The sequence below is a fragment of the Microdochium trichocladiopsis genome, assembly GCF_020744255.1.
Source record: "Microdochium trichocladiopsis strain MPI-CAGE-CH-0230 chromosome Unknown B0I36scaffold_14, whole genome shotgun sequence".
NCBI lineage: Eukaryota > Fungi > Ascomycota > Sordariomycetes > Xylariales > Microdochiaceae > Microdochium > Microdochium trichocladiopsis.
The window spans coordinates 174219-189197 of record NW_025763557.1 but is presented as its reverse complement, the minus strand read 5'-3'; the positions used below and the strand labels follow the sequence as shown (position 1 = coordinate 189197).

General features: G+C 55.9%; 4 protein-coding genes across 4 annotated transcripts; 2 read left to right on the top strand and 2 right to left on the bottom strand.

Annotated features, from left to right (window-relative positions):
* Positions 1-1713: 1713 nt before the first annotated feature.
* On the bottom strand, positions 1714-4066 carry B0I36DRAFT_339349 (uncharacterized protein). The gene has a single exon (XM_046155869.1). It carries the CDS (start codon positions 3923-3925, stop codon positions 2141-2143), a length of 1785 nt encoding a protein of 594 aa, XP_046004741.1. The 5' UTR covers positions 3926-4066; the 3' UTR covers positions 1714-2140.
* Positions 4067-5971: 1905 nt separating this feature from the next.
* B0I36DRAFT_398795 (mitochondrial carrier domain-containing protein) lies at positions 5972-6921 on the top strand (the record flags this gene model as incomplete). The annotated part of the gene is made up of 2 exons (XM_046161626.1): positions 5972-6092; positions 6157-6921. 2 exons carry the CDS (start codon positions 5972-5974, stop codon positions 6570-6572), a joined length of 537 nt encoding a protein of 178 aa, XP_046004740.1. The 3' UTR covers positions 6573-6921.
* Positions 6922-8183: 1262 nt separating this feature from the next.
* On the bottom strand, positions 8184-10483 carry B0I36DRAFT_339345 (uncharacterized protein). Its single transcript, XM_046155868.1, has 4 exons — positions 9872-10483; positions 9685-9823; positions 8570-9638; positions 8184-8518 (listed from the first exon to the last, which is right to left on the bottom strand). The coding sequence occupies exons 1-4, from the start codon at positions 10320-10322 to the stop codon at positions 8225-8227; spliced, it is 1953 nt and encodes a 650-aa protein (XP_046004739.1). The 5' UTR covers positions 10323-10483; the 3' UTR covers positions 8184-8224.
* A 279-nt stretch (positions 10484-10762) lies between these two features.
* B0I36DRAFT_355881 (uncharacterized protein) lies at positions 10763-14765 on the top strand (the record flags this gene model as incomplete). The annotated part of the gene is made up of 7 exons (XM_046157492.1): positions 10763-10901; positions 10923-11192; positions 11658-11702; positions 11939-12553; positions 12948-13179; positions 13670-14148; positions 14470-14765. The coding sequence occupies 7 exons, from the start codon at positions 10763-10765 to the stop codon at positions 14763-14765; spliced, it is 2076 nt and encodes a 691-aa protein (XP_046004738.1).
* Positions 14766-14979: the final 214 nt, after the last annotated feature.

The following is a 14979-nucleotide window of genomic DNA, read 5'->3' as shown; positions in this document are numbered from 1 at the left end:
GTAGTGCAGAGAGAGTCCATGTGGCACACATGCTTGGGGTGGATGCAGAAGAGGATGCTGGAGGAAGGTACGCTCGGCAAGGAGGAAGGGGTTCTGAAAAGTTGTGCGGATGAATGCGTAACCTTGGAGTGGAGGGGGAAGAGAGAATCAATGCGATGGACTTACTGGCGCAATGAGGTGATGGCGCTGCTCAGATACGGAAGGAGCGAGGCGTCGAGCGTGGAGTTGCTAATAGAAAGAAGAGAGGAGGAGGGGGTGGTTCAAGAGAGTTGCCAGCTTCCGTCGATGTTGCAGTTTGAACCGGAAGTGTGTTTGGAGTCGAGGGAAAAGCTCGGCTCGAACTTTACTTCAGGCGTGGTGGGAGTCATCAAGTTGGGTTTGACAGTGGTGGCAGCCAAGTTGTGTGGAGGTGATGAGGAAAGGCAACCAAGAAGAGAAGTGTCGTGCTTGATGACTGTTTGAGCTTGGCTTGCCTACCTTAGATACTGTTGAAGATGATCAGGCTGGAGCAACTCAGAACAAAGCACGTTGTGGTATAATGGTGTCTTGTCTTCGGAGTCCCGATTGTAGAGGCAGATGAAGATGTGGAGGTGTGCGTCGATTTCAAGCCTGCAGCAAACAGTGCCGCTTCTCAGGCTTCGCAGAAGGCGCTCTTCGAGGAAGGAGCGTCAGAGAGTGAACCCGCGATGGCTCGAGTCGACTGTGAACATTCAGGCAAAAGAGGATCTTGGACTGTGGTGGACCAGTTAACGTTTCCAGGCTGTTGCTGTCTCTGAGTGCGTTCAGCAGGAAGCTGCCCTTTCCGGACAACTATTTCAAAAAGTCACGTCCAACTCACCTCGGGAATTATGAACAGCAGAGCTTCCCAGGGTCATTTTTTACAAATCTTGAGCAGTTCACATCGCTCTAGTCCGATGCTACTTACTCCGAGTAAAATTTATTTGCTTCTGCGAAAACAAGAAGCATGGAAACACCGCCTTATCAAAAGACACTCCCATCTCACTCAACCGCTCAGCTTCCCCCCTTTCAGGGTCGCCCGCACAAAATCATGCCCGATATCGAATCTCGCTCCTTCAGGTTGCTGGTCTCCGCGTCGCCATCTACGTCCCCCATCCAAGCAATTATCCGTGGTCAGCGTCTTTCACAAATCCATGGTATACCGCGTAGCAACCCGACCAACAAAGAAGAGAAAGAATGTAAATACTTACACCAGCTCTGGTCCGTCTCCGGATGGGGTCCAACAAGCTCAACACACCCTTCGTCAAACGGAAGCACAACTTGCTCCTCCCACCACCACCACCACCGCTTCCACCCGCGAGGTACGCGCCGAGGCAGGACCCAGGTACCTGGCCCGCTCCGCACAAACTCCCGATCGCACACTCGTACCCCCTCTTGAGCTTATGAGTGCTAGCCAGATTCGGCGTTACGTAGCCTCTCTCGAAGCCTGGCTGGAGCTTGGCATGGCGGCGAAGAGGAGGAACGTTGAAAGGAGGGAAAGGGGGAAGTTGTTTGTTGGCTGAGTGCTGGAATTATTATCGTTTCAGGGCATCCTAAGTGTCTGGGTGGGTTTCCTCTGGAGGAGCCAGGCGAGATCGAGGCTTGTGGTTGTTCGAGCGTTTTTTGGGGGGTTTGATGAGGGAGATCGATGATAGTATGTATACCCTATCATGTACAGAGTATCGTGTATCGCGTGTGGTATAGCGGATCTGAGTATTCGTGGCAATGGACCTCAACTCGGCTATATTCTTCGCTCTATAAAATAGATATAGAATCGCCACGCTCTGTCTCCCAGAGCAAGTTCTCCAGCAACAAAGCCTGGACAAGTCTCGGCATGCAACTGACATGATGGGCGCGGCTAGTGCTTACTTGACCTCCTTGATCTATTCCTCCAGCGGTTGCCGGTGATTAGACCTCGATTGCCTCGGTTCGAATCCCGCGATGACGTCTGGCACCACCTCGAGACGGACAGATGCGCAGGGAACAGATCAGAAGACTCGGCAGCACTTGCGGAAACCACGTCGACGACTTTCGTTATGCATTAAGGATTCTAGCAGAACTAAGGAAAACACCAAGAACTCCATTATTGACTCCGCCTCCGCCTCCGCCCGTGCCGCCATGCTGGTACGCCGTATGCCATCCCTCACTGCACGAAACTCTGCACAGCGGCCGTGGCACTATCGACCACATCGTGATGCCGCTTCTTCGGCCGGAAGACGACCAGCGCCTCGGCCGACGGCGATGGCCCGAGGTTGGGCCACCGCTCACACCGCTCGCCGCCGCACGTCCGCCGCTGCTCCATGTCGCGCTCCAGGAAGTCGGCGAGCGCCGCGCTGTCCCAGATGATCTCGCGCCTCCTACGCGCGCGGAGCATGTTGATGATGCGCAGCCGCACATCCTCGTCGAGGCAGAAGACGTACAGCTGGAAGATGGCGGTGAGGAGGTCCGTCTTGAGCGCGAAGCGCGGGGTGGTGGTGCTGTACCACAGCTTGTCGACCTCATCGAGCAGCGCGCTGCACTCGGCCGCGTCCATGGCCGGGGGCCCCGGGGTCGGTCCCACGTCCGGGGGCACGGTTGCGAGGGGCGAGTATGAGCCTCTGCCGCCGTTGCAGCTGGTGCTGTTGCCGTTGCCGTAGCTGGAAGCAGGGCAGCCTCCTGCGTCGCACTCGTCCCCGACTTCCATGAGGAGCTCCCACATCTTGTACTGCAGCTTGAGGTTGGTGATCTTCTGGATGTTGTCGTCGTACTCGCCGTCGCGCAGCATGCGGTCGACGAGGGCGTTGAACTGCACATTCCAGTTCTGGACGCTGATGCGCAGGAGCTCCCACTGCGTGTTGCAGTCCGAGTCCGGGTTGTCCCAGTCCTGCTCGAGGTCGATCGTGATGAGCGTGATGAGGTCGTCACGTGTGTTCATGACGTCCTCGGCTTCGTCGAGATCGCGCAGCTCGTTGGTGCGCCGCTTGTACTTCTTCATCGGGGCCTGGAAGCGCGAGATGTCCGGGAAGAGGCGCGTCTCGGCGAAGACGCCGACCTCGCAGCCGATAGGATGGAACATGGACGCGAGCTCCTGGACCTCACGGTTCGGCAGGGCCGTGGTGGGCTGGTGGTCTGCGAGGATGGTCATGCCGGCCTCGAGGTGCCGCAGGGCCTCGCCATACTCGCCGCGCAGGCTCTCGAGCAGGACGAAGAGGAAGCAGCAGGTGACTGTCGTGACCATGTCGTTTGTGGTGTCTCGCGCTTTGACGAGGGAGGATATGGCCTGGTTGTAGTGCTGCAGGGCGAACCGGTCGAGGGACGCCTTTTGTGACGACGGCAAAGGCGGGGAGGTCAGCTGAGCTGCGTCGTGCCGGGAGAACTGCCAGTGGATGGCTCCGAGAGCGACGACGGCGTGCCGGACGCAGGCGGCGTTCTGGCTCGAGGGCTGGAACATCTTGTGCCAGAAGGCGGTGCTGAAGGAGTGCGACATGACAAGGTCGCCGACGGTGTTGGTGAAGAACCAGACATAGTACTGCGTGTCGCGGGCATCTCCCGGCAGCAGCGGCCCACGGACGACGGGGACGGCGATGGCGGAGGCGATGGCGGAAGCGACGGGAGCGGGTTTCAGAGGCGCGAGAGCCCTGCCCTTCTTGACTAAGATGGGCAGCGAGCGGCCTGAGGCCGAGGGTGAGGATGACGAGGACGACGACGGGGGGGAGGAGGACGAGGACGAGGCGGAAGTGGCTGGGGAGGGCTTGCGCTGCTTCCTGGCGGCGCCGTCGGCCTCGTAGCCATCGCAGATGAAGCCGCCGACCTTGCAGCGGTTGCAGATGGGCCGCTGCTCGTCACACTTCTTGCGGCGCGTCTTGCACGTCAGGCAGCCGGCACGAGTGCGATGGCTGAAGGCGCGGACGCGGGGCTTGGCCGGAGCCGGGTCGGCCGGGTCGGTCATTGTGTGTGTCGGGTACGGGTACGGGCCCGAGGTCGTCTGGGGCTGGCCTTGGACGTGGATGGTGATTTGACTTGGCAGATCATGGGCAGCCGCCAAGCAACCGAGGGCGGGTTGCAGAGACAAGGTTGTTGCAGCTGGTGGGTTCAGAGTTGCATGTCAAGCACGAGCTGTGCTGCACATACGGTGTGCCCCATGACATAAATGTCGTGGCCTGGGGTTCATGTGGTCCCTGAGCCAGGCGTCGTCAGCAGTACCAAAGGGTCCTGCGCTTGCCCCAAAGTCGTTAGCCAACGTTACACCGTGACACGGCCCCTCGAGGGTCTATGACTCGAGCGCATACGTAAGCCTTCGAGTCACACTGGCGACGAGGCATAATCGTGGTCCTCGGCCATACCGGCCAAGCTATACATCAGGTATACTGCGTATTGCAAGACGGCATCAACGGCAATGCGAGCACGTTCATCAAGATTGAGTGAGTATGTAGTCGCGGTGCGGTTGTCGTCTTGCTCAGGGATCGGCTTTCTGTGGTGAAACAAATGCAAGACAGGAACCCAACTTTAAATAGCCCACCAGTGAAAACACGTGAAATGCACGGCATATATTATTGTCAGTGCACTATCGGATAGATCGCTTTCATATGTGTTTCACACATGATGCTACTTTGGGTACGGAGTACATCACTGGGAGGGAGAGTTTGCGCCACAATGCATGATCAGCCTGTGAACTGACCAAACTAGGCACACTCTCCAACAGTTGTCCAGAGCACGAGGATGCAGCCGCCTACACTTTCTAAGCCAGCCCTGTAGGCTGCTGCTTACCTTTATCCGACGTGCTAAGCTTAAATTCGGCATTGATCTTCGCCATCCTGGACAAGCCCTCCGGGTGTGCCGAATTTCTTACCAGGCTTGATAGAAAAGTCTGCGTCGTCCAAATCAGCTTGAACAAGCTTACGCGGGCGGGGCAGCCGTTCAGCTTTCCATGAGTATAGCAGTATCCCAATTCTCCAACGACATGCACGCTCGTAAAGGCGTATCCGTGGGGCTGATGAAATATAATTGATCTAGCTGTGTGTCTTTTTGAATTGGTTGTATGCGCGGTTTCTAATGATCACTAGGGAAATCAAGAATTGTCCTTCGTGTCTAAGCTCGCACACAGAATGTCGGACAAGCTTAGGGAAACGCTCGCATTCTTGAGACTTTGGAAACGCCTCACCGGGGCTTGTGAGCACAGGGAGCATACATGTTCGGCGGCACGGGCACGATCATGAGTCGCCCGACATACGAGCACGCCATGGCCTGGAGAATAGTAACTATGTGCGAGTCCCTGCCTAGCAAGGAAAGTCATGCAAAAGACTCGATCAGTGTCTGAGTGAAGAGGTGATAATCTGCGCGTGAGAAATACCACCTTCCGCCTGCAGGATCAGGACTGTTCACAGTCTGCATAATGTTCCAGTAGAGTAAGTTGGAGATGGAGCAATGTATTCGTCTTCCGCCATGCCCAGAATGGTGATTGTAGCAATCCCAATGTTCAAGGCCATATCGGCACTCCAATTGGTTCACGGAAGTCGATTCCTGGTTCAGTCTACTACTAGCATCGACGAATTTCAATTTTGCAGCTTGCAGTAGTGTTTCTTTCTGCCTCCAATCGGATATCGTTTGGAGGCAAAAGCGGAAGCTGGCAAGAACAGATCGTTTGTCTGCACGGAAGCGCGCCCCCCCCCCCCCCCCAACCCAACGCCCGGCACGCAGGCTGCCAAGCGAAGACGACATCCAGACGATAAGCAAAGGCGGGAAGCGTCTATCAGAATAATCCTTCTATATATCTGTGGTTGCAGTGAGGGGCTGACCGTCAACGACGTGCATGTATCCGCGGTCCGGCATCAAGGTGACGACAAGAGCACCACAATTTCACGACACTTTGAGGACGGGATTGCACGTTCATTCTCTGTAGAATCGGCAGGCAGGAGATGGAGGAGAGCACACCATGGTGTGAGGAAGACCAGACACCACCGCCAGCCCAACCCCGAGACCTCCGCGACGCCTCTCGATGACACAAGGCAATGCCGGACCCTCGCCCGCCCTCGTCGAGACCGTGGCCGGGCTCACGGCCGGCTCCGTCGCGACCCTGACCGTCCACCCGCTCGACATTGTCAAGACGCGTATGCAGAGTATGTCCGCTTGTGAGTCCTCATACAGACATAGACAGACCCTCTGACACCTGTTTCCTTCAAGTCCACCGCAGCAGCGCAGCCCGCCCAGAGGGCATGACTACCGTCTCCCTGCTCCGCAAGCTCCTGCAGGGCCCGCACCCGGTCGCCGCGCTGTACCGCGGCGCCGTGGGCGTGTACCCGAGCATGTGGACTGGCTTCCGCACGATCTGGGCCACCGAGGGCTACCGCGGGTTCTACCGGGGCCTGGGGATCAGCATGTTCGGCGTGATGCACGGCGCGGTGCAGTTTGCCGTGTACGACCCGCTCAAGCTTTCAAAACGCGTGTCCTCCTTGTCAAGTCTTGACGTTGCGTGCAGCACAACACGTTGCCTGACGAGTGAAGGCGAACGGCTAGCCGTGGCCATCTCTCTCGAGACCCTCCGTTGCACTCCATGGTCGTCTCGCATGAAGACCGGCACTCCTCCTCGGACCCAATAATGCCGTTATTGCGATAATTCCGCTACCTGTATGCAGAGGACGGCTCAGCATAGCAGGGGTTCCAATGGCTTGTGGCTAGCTGAGCTCGCGCTGCATTAGCCCAGCTGCATCTCTAAGCGTTGCGATCCGTCCTGCTGCACATGGATGCTTCCTGGTATGGCATCGTCTGGCGTGTCGACATCTCGAACTCGAGCATCGAAAAGGTCTGTGGGGACGGCACGGGCGGCCTGGATGGCAGAAGGCTGATACTGGCGGCTCATGCTGCCGCGGGAGGACTCGAGGACGGACTGGGCATCACCTGAAGCCCGCAGGCGGAAGAGGATGTCGAGAGCCTCGCCCTCGGGTGCGGTGCACATACATCGGCGCTGTAGAAGCAATGGACCTGGCGCTTGGCACAGAGGCTGCACTTTGGCCGGCTCCGGTCGCACTTTGGAGGGGAGCGGCCATGGTCAGCGGGGGACAGGCAGGAGGGCATAGTGGAAGGAAGAAGAGGAGGCTTACACGACTCTTTTGGCTGCGGCAGCGGTCACAGGCGCCCGAGTTCTGGCGGCGGCCGGCGGCTGACTCGGCGGAGGCGTCGGTGGTGGTACTGCCGGACTCTCGGGGAGCCGGCAGCAATGGCCGAAGGTTGGCACCACTCATGGGTAGAGCGAGGTCGTGGCTGGCAGACAGCGCACTAGTGTTGTCGGGAGCCCCAAAGAGGCGGAGACGCTTTGCCACGCGGCGGCAATCGACCAGGAGCTCGGCAACACTAACGCCACAATTGGTGGTGTGACAACAGAGGGAGAACATCAGGATCGCCGCGATGTTCAGGACCGAATCCGTAGAGCGCTCGGCCCGCCATAGCGCTTCTGTGGCTTGTGCGAGAGGGATGCTCAGCGCCGATAGGCTAGGGTCTATCACACCGTAGGCTTGCTGCATAGGCTTTGTGATCAGCAAGGGGGGCATCTAGTTTTCCCGTGGTAAGAGGACAGAGAAGGAAAACCTACACATGCGTAACAGAGCAAAGCATTAACGAGAAACGAAGAGCAGAGTTCGCGCCTTTTATCAACGAGGTCGCGGACAAAAGATCTGCATGGAACAAGCCCCAGATCGGGTGATTTGTCTGTAGATAGGTCGAGATAATCCTAGCAGCGAGGTTACTCGGCAGGGGCACGGTCGTCCCGACGAGATGTCGAGGTTCTGCAGCCGGTCGTCGCATAAGTTTTCCTGGACACCTGGTCCGTGGAGATACTAGCGGGGATCCAAGGGAGCAAGAGAGACGTAACCTGTCCCGTTCATAGGAGTGAGCGGCTTCAGATCAACCGAAGCCGTATTCACAAGCGACAAGGGCGGATAGGGCAGGGTATAGCGCATAGACAACTCAAACTCTAGAGCTAAGAAGGTCGTCGGCGCTAAGCTAGAGTAGGCGGCCTCGATAGCAGAAGGCTAGTATCGCCGACTCATATTACCTCGAGACGATTCGAGGACGGCCGACGGGTTATTTGCGCAAAACCTGCTATTTGCGCCGACCCTGCTACTGCCACAGGTCTTGCATTACCACGTCGAGCTGATGAGCTCGCACGGCTCTCCAATTATCTTATGCATGACCTAAGTCCTGTTCCACCATGCTAAGTGAACTAATGTATTAATTTGTGATGGCTACAGCTTTGTTAGTCTATCTTCTGAAAAGAGACCCAGATGAACTGAATCTCGTCGTAAGTCTTGATACTATGTCCACGCTCCAAAAACACCAACACTGGCCACTGGTGGTGGGACGCATATTCGCTGGTCGTCCTCCCCTGGTTGAAGATCACCCTTGGCGCATGAACTGCAAGTCTTGGTAGTGGAATGACAACCACAAACTCGACACGGACATCCATATCCAGGGTAGCCGAGCCCCTGACAAGCCTGATGATCTCGGCTGTCCATTCCCGTTTTCCGCGGCCGAAGAGTGATTTGACATCCTGTGGATCAGTTAGTCTAATCGCAATTACGAAGGAATCTCGGAATCATACGAGACTATCGATAGCTTCCCTGAGAATCCCGAGACGATCATGAGGTATCGAGTATCGGTATGCCTCAAGCTTGTCAAAGGTTTCCACCAAGCTCCACAGGCTCCGACTATCGTCTTTTTCTCCTTCCACGTATCTTTGCGTCGGCGGGACCACTTCCGCCTTCGCAGTACTCAAGTCAAAGCTTGCCAGGCTATGAACCAGCTTCATCAACGGTGCACTGAAGTCCACAACATCCGTGAAGTAGTCTCTGTAACTGTCAAAAATATGATGTGGGAAATCATCTAGTTTGTGTACGGGCCCAGGTCCAGTAGCGCTGGCTGGCAATCCTGTAAGACCTTGCGGCTCCCCCGTATCCTGACCATGGACACTCGAGCGTGTCTGATCAGACAGAGCTATGTCTGCTCTCGGGGGTAGCGGAATTGGTGTGTCCTGGCCTTTCGTTGGCGCGGAGCCCGAAGTTGGGTTGTTTGGTCCTTGCAGTTCTGCCGGAGAGTGAGCTTGTGCGCTGATCGTATGCAGAGCCACTACTGGAGGGGCAGTTGACTCGCTCGGGATGGTCCGCGGAGTGTCAAACGCTAGGGCAGCAGGCAGGCTTGATGCCTCGGGGATGCTCAGAGATGCAACACGATCATCAAGGGGACTGCCCGCGTGCCGCGTAACGGTTCTATCCGATAGGGCTTGAAGCGAGGATCCGGTGTCCTGAACAGGTTTAGGATGCAAGACATCGACAGCCCAGCGCCGGCTGACACCAGAGAAGGACCTTTGTCCTGCAGAGGCGGCAGCTGGTGTGGGAGGACAAGGCAGTACGGGGCCATTGAACTCAGGTGACCCAGCGACCTGAGGCAAAGACTTGACGAATTGTGCTACGGGCCAGCTCTGCTCGCTTGGCTCAGTGTCGAAGCAGGTCTGACCCGCTGCCCTTGGGGAAGTATGAGGTCCAGGCTGCTTTAGGGCACATGCGGCTTTGATGTCTTGGTATGTGGAGATGGGTAGGGAGCACTGCCTTACACTATCGCCGTAGCGAGCTCTCAACTCTGTCATCCTCATGCATCGGCATACATCCGAGAGCCTACGACATTAGTGTCACGTAATTTAGGGGGCTGACAATTACATACTCAAGTTCGAACAACTCAGCGATCCACCATGGAATGAGAGGAAGGGGTCTGCTGTCCGGGGGCTCATGCAGGTCAAGCGCTGCATACTTGTCTAAAGCATCGCGATCGCTCCCAAGACCTGCACCGCGGTATCTGGAATCTACACTTCTGAGTCGTGTGGTCTCATTCTGGGAGAGATGATGCTTACTGGCGAAACATGCGAGAATATTCAACGCCCCAATTCCGTGGTGCTTTAGTCGATCGTCCACCAACATGTTAAACAGCTCGACCCCATAATGCCAGTACAAGTGGTGCTTCCATTCGATCTGGCCGTGTCGTATTTGATGCTGTTTGAAGGTACCTTGGATGCAGTTGACGGCATACCACCCATACCAAACATTCCATCCGTTCCCTATTGCGCAGTTGTCCAACTCGCGGTTGAGGGACTTCTTGAGATCGCCCAGACTCCTGTCTAATTGTTCTTTATCGTGATCAACTCGGTATCGCTGGGCCAACTGCAGGATCTCTTGTTCCCAGTCGACCGCAACAGGCTTCGCATCCAGCCAGGGAGCATCACGGCCTTTGTTGTATGCCGCGAATAGCTTGCCAATTGCGTCTGGGTCAGACGGCTGACCTGCGCGGCGTCCCTTGAGTGGCATGACGTGGTTCGCGACGGGAGAGGTCGGCGTGGCCCTTGTCGAGGCTTTGTCTGCAACCAGCTCCGGGGCTGACTTTTTTGTGGCTAGGTGCACGGGATCTGGCGCGGTGGCGCGTGGAGCTGATGTGGGAGCAGGCGCGTTCGCAACAGCGATGATTATGCCCGTTGCTGAGGAAAAGAGTAGGGCGGTGATGGCAAAGCGCAGGAGTGCAGAAACCGCGGGGAGTCCGAAAGTGGGGCCTGGTTGGAATGGGCCATTTGTTGGGGAGGGGGGCCCGCTCAGTATCGCAGGTTATTTTCGGTCTGTTGAAAGAGACATGACAGCGTTGCAAAGGTCATTTACAATAAAACTGCACTTGATCAGCTTCTATGGTCTCTCACTTCTTTGTTCCCAGCATGCAGGCACTAGGCTCTTCCGCACGAAGAACAGCTACACAAAAAATGAGCCACGTAGATGCAGCAAGGAGTGTTGTGCAATCCATTCGCAGCGACGCCTCACACAAGGTCAGCAGAGGTAGACTTGCTACCTCTGGCAGTCCTGTTCCTGCTGTGCGCTTCAATCACACACCTCCGGACCGAGGTACGCATATGTGTACTTCAGACTCCACAGCTCCCACCAAGGAGGACGGATGGTTCGCGTCTGAGCGGAGGAAATTGGTGCGCAACGCCCAAAAAGTTGCCGAAGACTTCAAATCAAATGTGTTCCTGATTGGCCGCAGGAACGGTCGTTTGTACTTGTACACTTCCGAGCCGCGAAATGTGGAATGGCCACCAGGCCCCCAAGACATTGTAGGAAGCAAGCGTAATACATCAAGTATGGAACAAAAGGCTAACGCTTCTCGACCAGATAAACTACCCTGTCTGCCCCGAGGTCATCTCCCCTGACGACTTTGAGAATGGCCGGCCCCTGAGCCGTCGTCGGAGCGCTTAGCCCATGGAGAGTGCTCAAAGAGGTCTTCAATCCAGCTTGCCCTTGTCTGCAACGCTCTGAGAGAAAACGGCCCGCCTCCTTGCTTCGTGCATGGGACGCACGGCCGTGGAGGGGAAATAGCGTGAAGCGGATATTCCGTACCTTGCCCTGACCGCTAGCTTAGTCTTGGCCCTGTCCAGCGGCAAGTGGCGCGAAATGGCCTAAGCAAGGGGCTGACGGGAAAGCCACGGAAGGAGCACACAGTATGTAGAGCATATTTTGCACTGGAATCTGACGAGTTTGTGGGCCTGACCCACATACCCCAGCGCCATGTGGCATCTCACGAGGTTCCAGTGTAAGTGCACAGTGCATAGAAAAGCCTCACTGTGCACCCGGCGTCCTGAGATCCTAATCGTGCTTGCATAGATTGTTGGTTTGCCCTTATGTTGCTCAAGGGAGAATACCTAGATGGTATGCCCGTAGTACGTCACTTTTGGAGATTTACTTAAAGCGCTCGTTCACCCGAGCCCTTGATCAACCCCCAATGCCATGCCCTCCTCGTCTCAGAGTCAGGTGACCGGCCGCTGCTGTGGCGATGGATGCCATCAACCTTCTCAAGTGCGGGATCTGCGGCCAGCAAATAAGTCCATTTATACAAGATGACAGCTAGCTCAGGCTGACTCAATTCTACTCGTCTGATCATCCAGTTCACGTCGGCTGCAACACACTGGCTCAACATATCTCTTCTATCACTCCAGGTTCCATTCTTGCTGGCATCTTTCAACAAGGTGGCCTGTGCTTTTTTTGGCAACGGGGAGGACCCAAGTTTCGACACGATCCTGCGCTGTGGATTGAGTTCATGAAGCAGCTCGGCGAGGCCTCTCTGGCAACATCTACAGCACAACCGCAGGGTTCCATCCACCAGCCGGCCCTCAGCGATGCGCCGCCACAGAAGCTACCCCCAGAACTTTGGATAGTGGTCATCTGCCACCTTGACAACGCCTCGGACCTCCTCCGATCCAGCTTGGTATCTCGCGCTTTCTATGCATACATAGACACCATCTGTGAGAAGTGGGTCTGCGAGGCATATCCGTTCTTGAAGCCGTACAGAAGTCAGGCAATACCCTGGCGCGTGGTGTGGGCACTGATTTCGACTCCGGATTACGACTCGCTTGAGGACGGCTCGATGCCCTTGTGCGCAGACTCACTCCCTGAAGCAGAGAGCGAAGCCGGCAAACCTCCTAAGGTGTCCATCTCACCCACTCCAGCAGGATTCGCGCAGAGTCTGGCATCGGCACGGAGTGTGCTGAGACACGTTACAGGTTTAGTATATCGATACAGACCACGGCCTCAGCGGAATGCACGGCAGCGGAATATTGATGTCAGCGCTGTCACACGAGGGGGAACCACTTTATGACATGTTCTTAGTAGATAAGCTTGAGCCAGCATGATTCCAATGCCAGTCCAAAAGTGCCTTGAAATGAGGCGAGCTAGTCCATTCCCCATCAGTAGTGCAGCTGCAAGTGTGAGACCGCAGCGGACCCCTGTTTGCTCGTGCATTGTGGCAAGGGGGAATATGCTCTAGGCCGTAGTGACTGGGGTCTCAGAGGTCCGGTTACACAAGTCCGGTTACACAACCCATACGCCCACACCACCCTGTTGAGCAACTGCTCATGCCGGGGAAGGCAATGCCCGGAGCTAAATACCTCAGATCAGCGCGCAGTGAAGGCTTGCCCAGCCTTGTGCTCATGCCTCATGCATCCCGACACTGCCCAGTTCTCGCTCTCGTCCCAATTCCCTACCCTGTAGACAAAGTCGCTTCGATGTGTCCATACAAGCAGGTCAAGTATCGCTGTCTACACAGTAGATATCTCGTGGTCGACTGGTGTCAAGAGTACGCAAAGACTGAGGTCAAGTGTCATCCTGTGGTTTACTACATAGCAAAACGGTAAGGTCCCCTTCATCCTTGGCAGATGAGCACGGCTAACTAGGCCAGAGAATACGAGGACTGCCGTGAGTGAGACACTCTTTGCCGCAGCCCGGTCCTGAATGCTGACAAGCCGTGTCGTTCATGCAGCGGATTGTTGCATAAAACCACCTCCTTCATACCTGCGGGTGAAAAAGCATCCCAGGCGACACTAGCCACTTGTTTTGACATGGTTCGTTGGCCTACCCAACACGCATACTTGCTAAGGACTGCAAAGCCGGCGAGGGGGACCTCAGGCTCCCGTCGTTTTTACATGTGCAGGCAGGGGAGAACGCGGCTCGACCGCCTCTGCGGGGGCCAGGCTCCCCATACAAGGCGCGAATCTCTTGGCCACCACCCCGCGAGGGTCAATCCTTTCTCTCTCTCAGCTCTCAACGACACCGTCAACATTCTCGATACCAGCCAAGACTTCCCAGGGAATGGCTGAGACTACGCTGATCCTGTCGTTCAGGGTCTGGCGAGATGGAGGGCTTGATCACCTTCACAAGAGAGGGGATCCTCTCGCTCCCAACTTCGTCCCCGAATGCGACTTCGTTGGCGATCGCAGATGGATGTCCTTCTTTATTGAAACACAGGACGGGCCAATCTTTAGGGAACTTTCGATGCATATTCTAGTCCGCCAGGTCTTGGTCCGTGAGGGGGATCCTTCATCATGGCCCTACACCATCAAGGAAGGACCCGAAGCAGGGCAGGTCAGAAAACATGATATGCCAAACTGGGCATGTGTCTCGGTAGGGTCTGCGCGGAAGGCAGTGTACAAGCATCTCATCCAAAATGCTGCTTACTGGGCCAAGCATCGTAGCTTCCACACCGAAGAGCTCTACCGATGGCGATTTCAGCTAGTTGAGGACGCGGAATTGAGTCCAAGCCCTGGCGGTTCCGATCTTGTATTGCCCATTGTACTTGCTTCACGCATTCTCTATGCAGCATGTAGGTCCCTCTCTTCATATTCTCATATAGGGCCAGCCACTGATCTTAAATAGCTGGTATATGCCGCGCTTTTGAATGACTTCCTGTGTGTCGAACGGATGCCCAAGAACTCGACGAAGCTATCCGATCTGCGTCCAATGCCACAACTCATTCCAGTACAGCTGGATGCCCTCACAAGCGAGTTTCTCCGGATGACATACGATGACTTCCTACTGAATAGAGGGGAAGGGAACTCATTCGAAGAGATCCTCACGTCGAAAGAACCGATCATATCGTTACTCGCATATGTTCTTTTACAGTGCTTGCGAGAGTCGGCCGTAGTTATGGAGGAACACGATATACGGCACGGCCAACAGCATCCCGAGCTGGTGCAAGAAAGGGGAGGCGCTGCACAGCCTCGGTACTCTTTGCCTGGAGAGGTGGAGCATGTAAGAAAGAGCATGGAGAGCGCCATTCGGATATTCAAGGAGGCAATCAAGCAGCACAAGATTACCTTGGAAGCGGTTTTCCAGGCTGCAACGCCTGAAGGCCGGGCCTATCTGGGGAAGTGCGAGGCTTTGCCTAATGATGCTCGATACGAACTTGGACGACCCCGAGAGATATGGCTGAGCGCTTAAAGGGTCTGCAGAGTGCGATGGTCACGACGCTGATTCTCACGAACTATGAGAAGGTAGCAGGGTGGTCATGGTGTCGCTGGCAGCGAAAGCCTTTGTGGTAAGCAACCGTTCTTCAACAGACCGCCTACAGGGATAAGGTGTCTTCAACAGAGCCTTCAAATATACTCTTTTATTTTGCACAGAAACTTCGAACAAGAACGTCAAGCTGTACAGA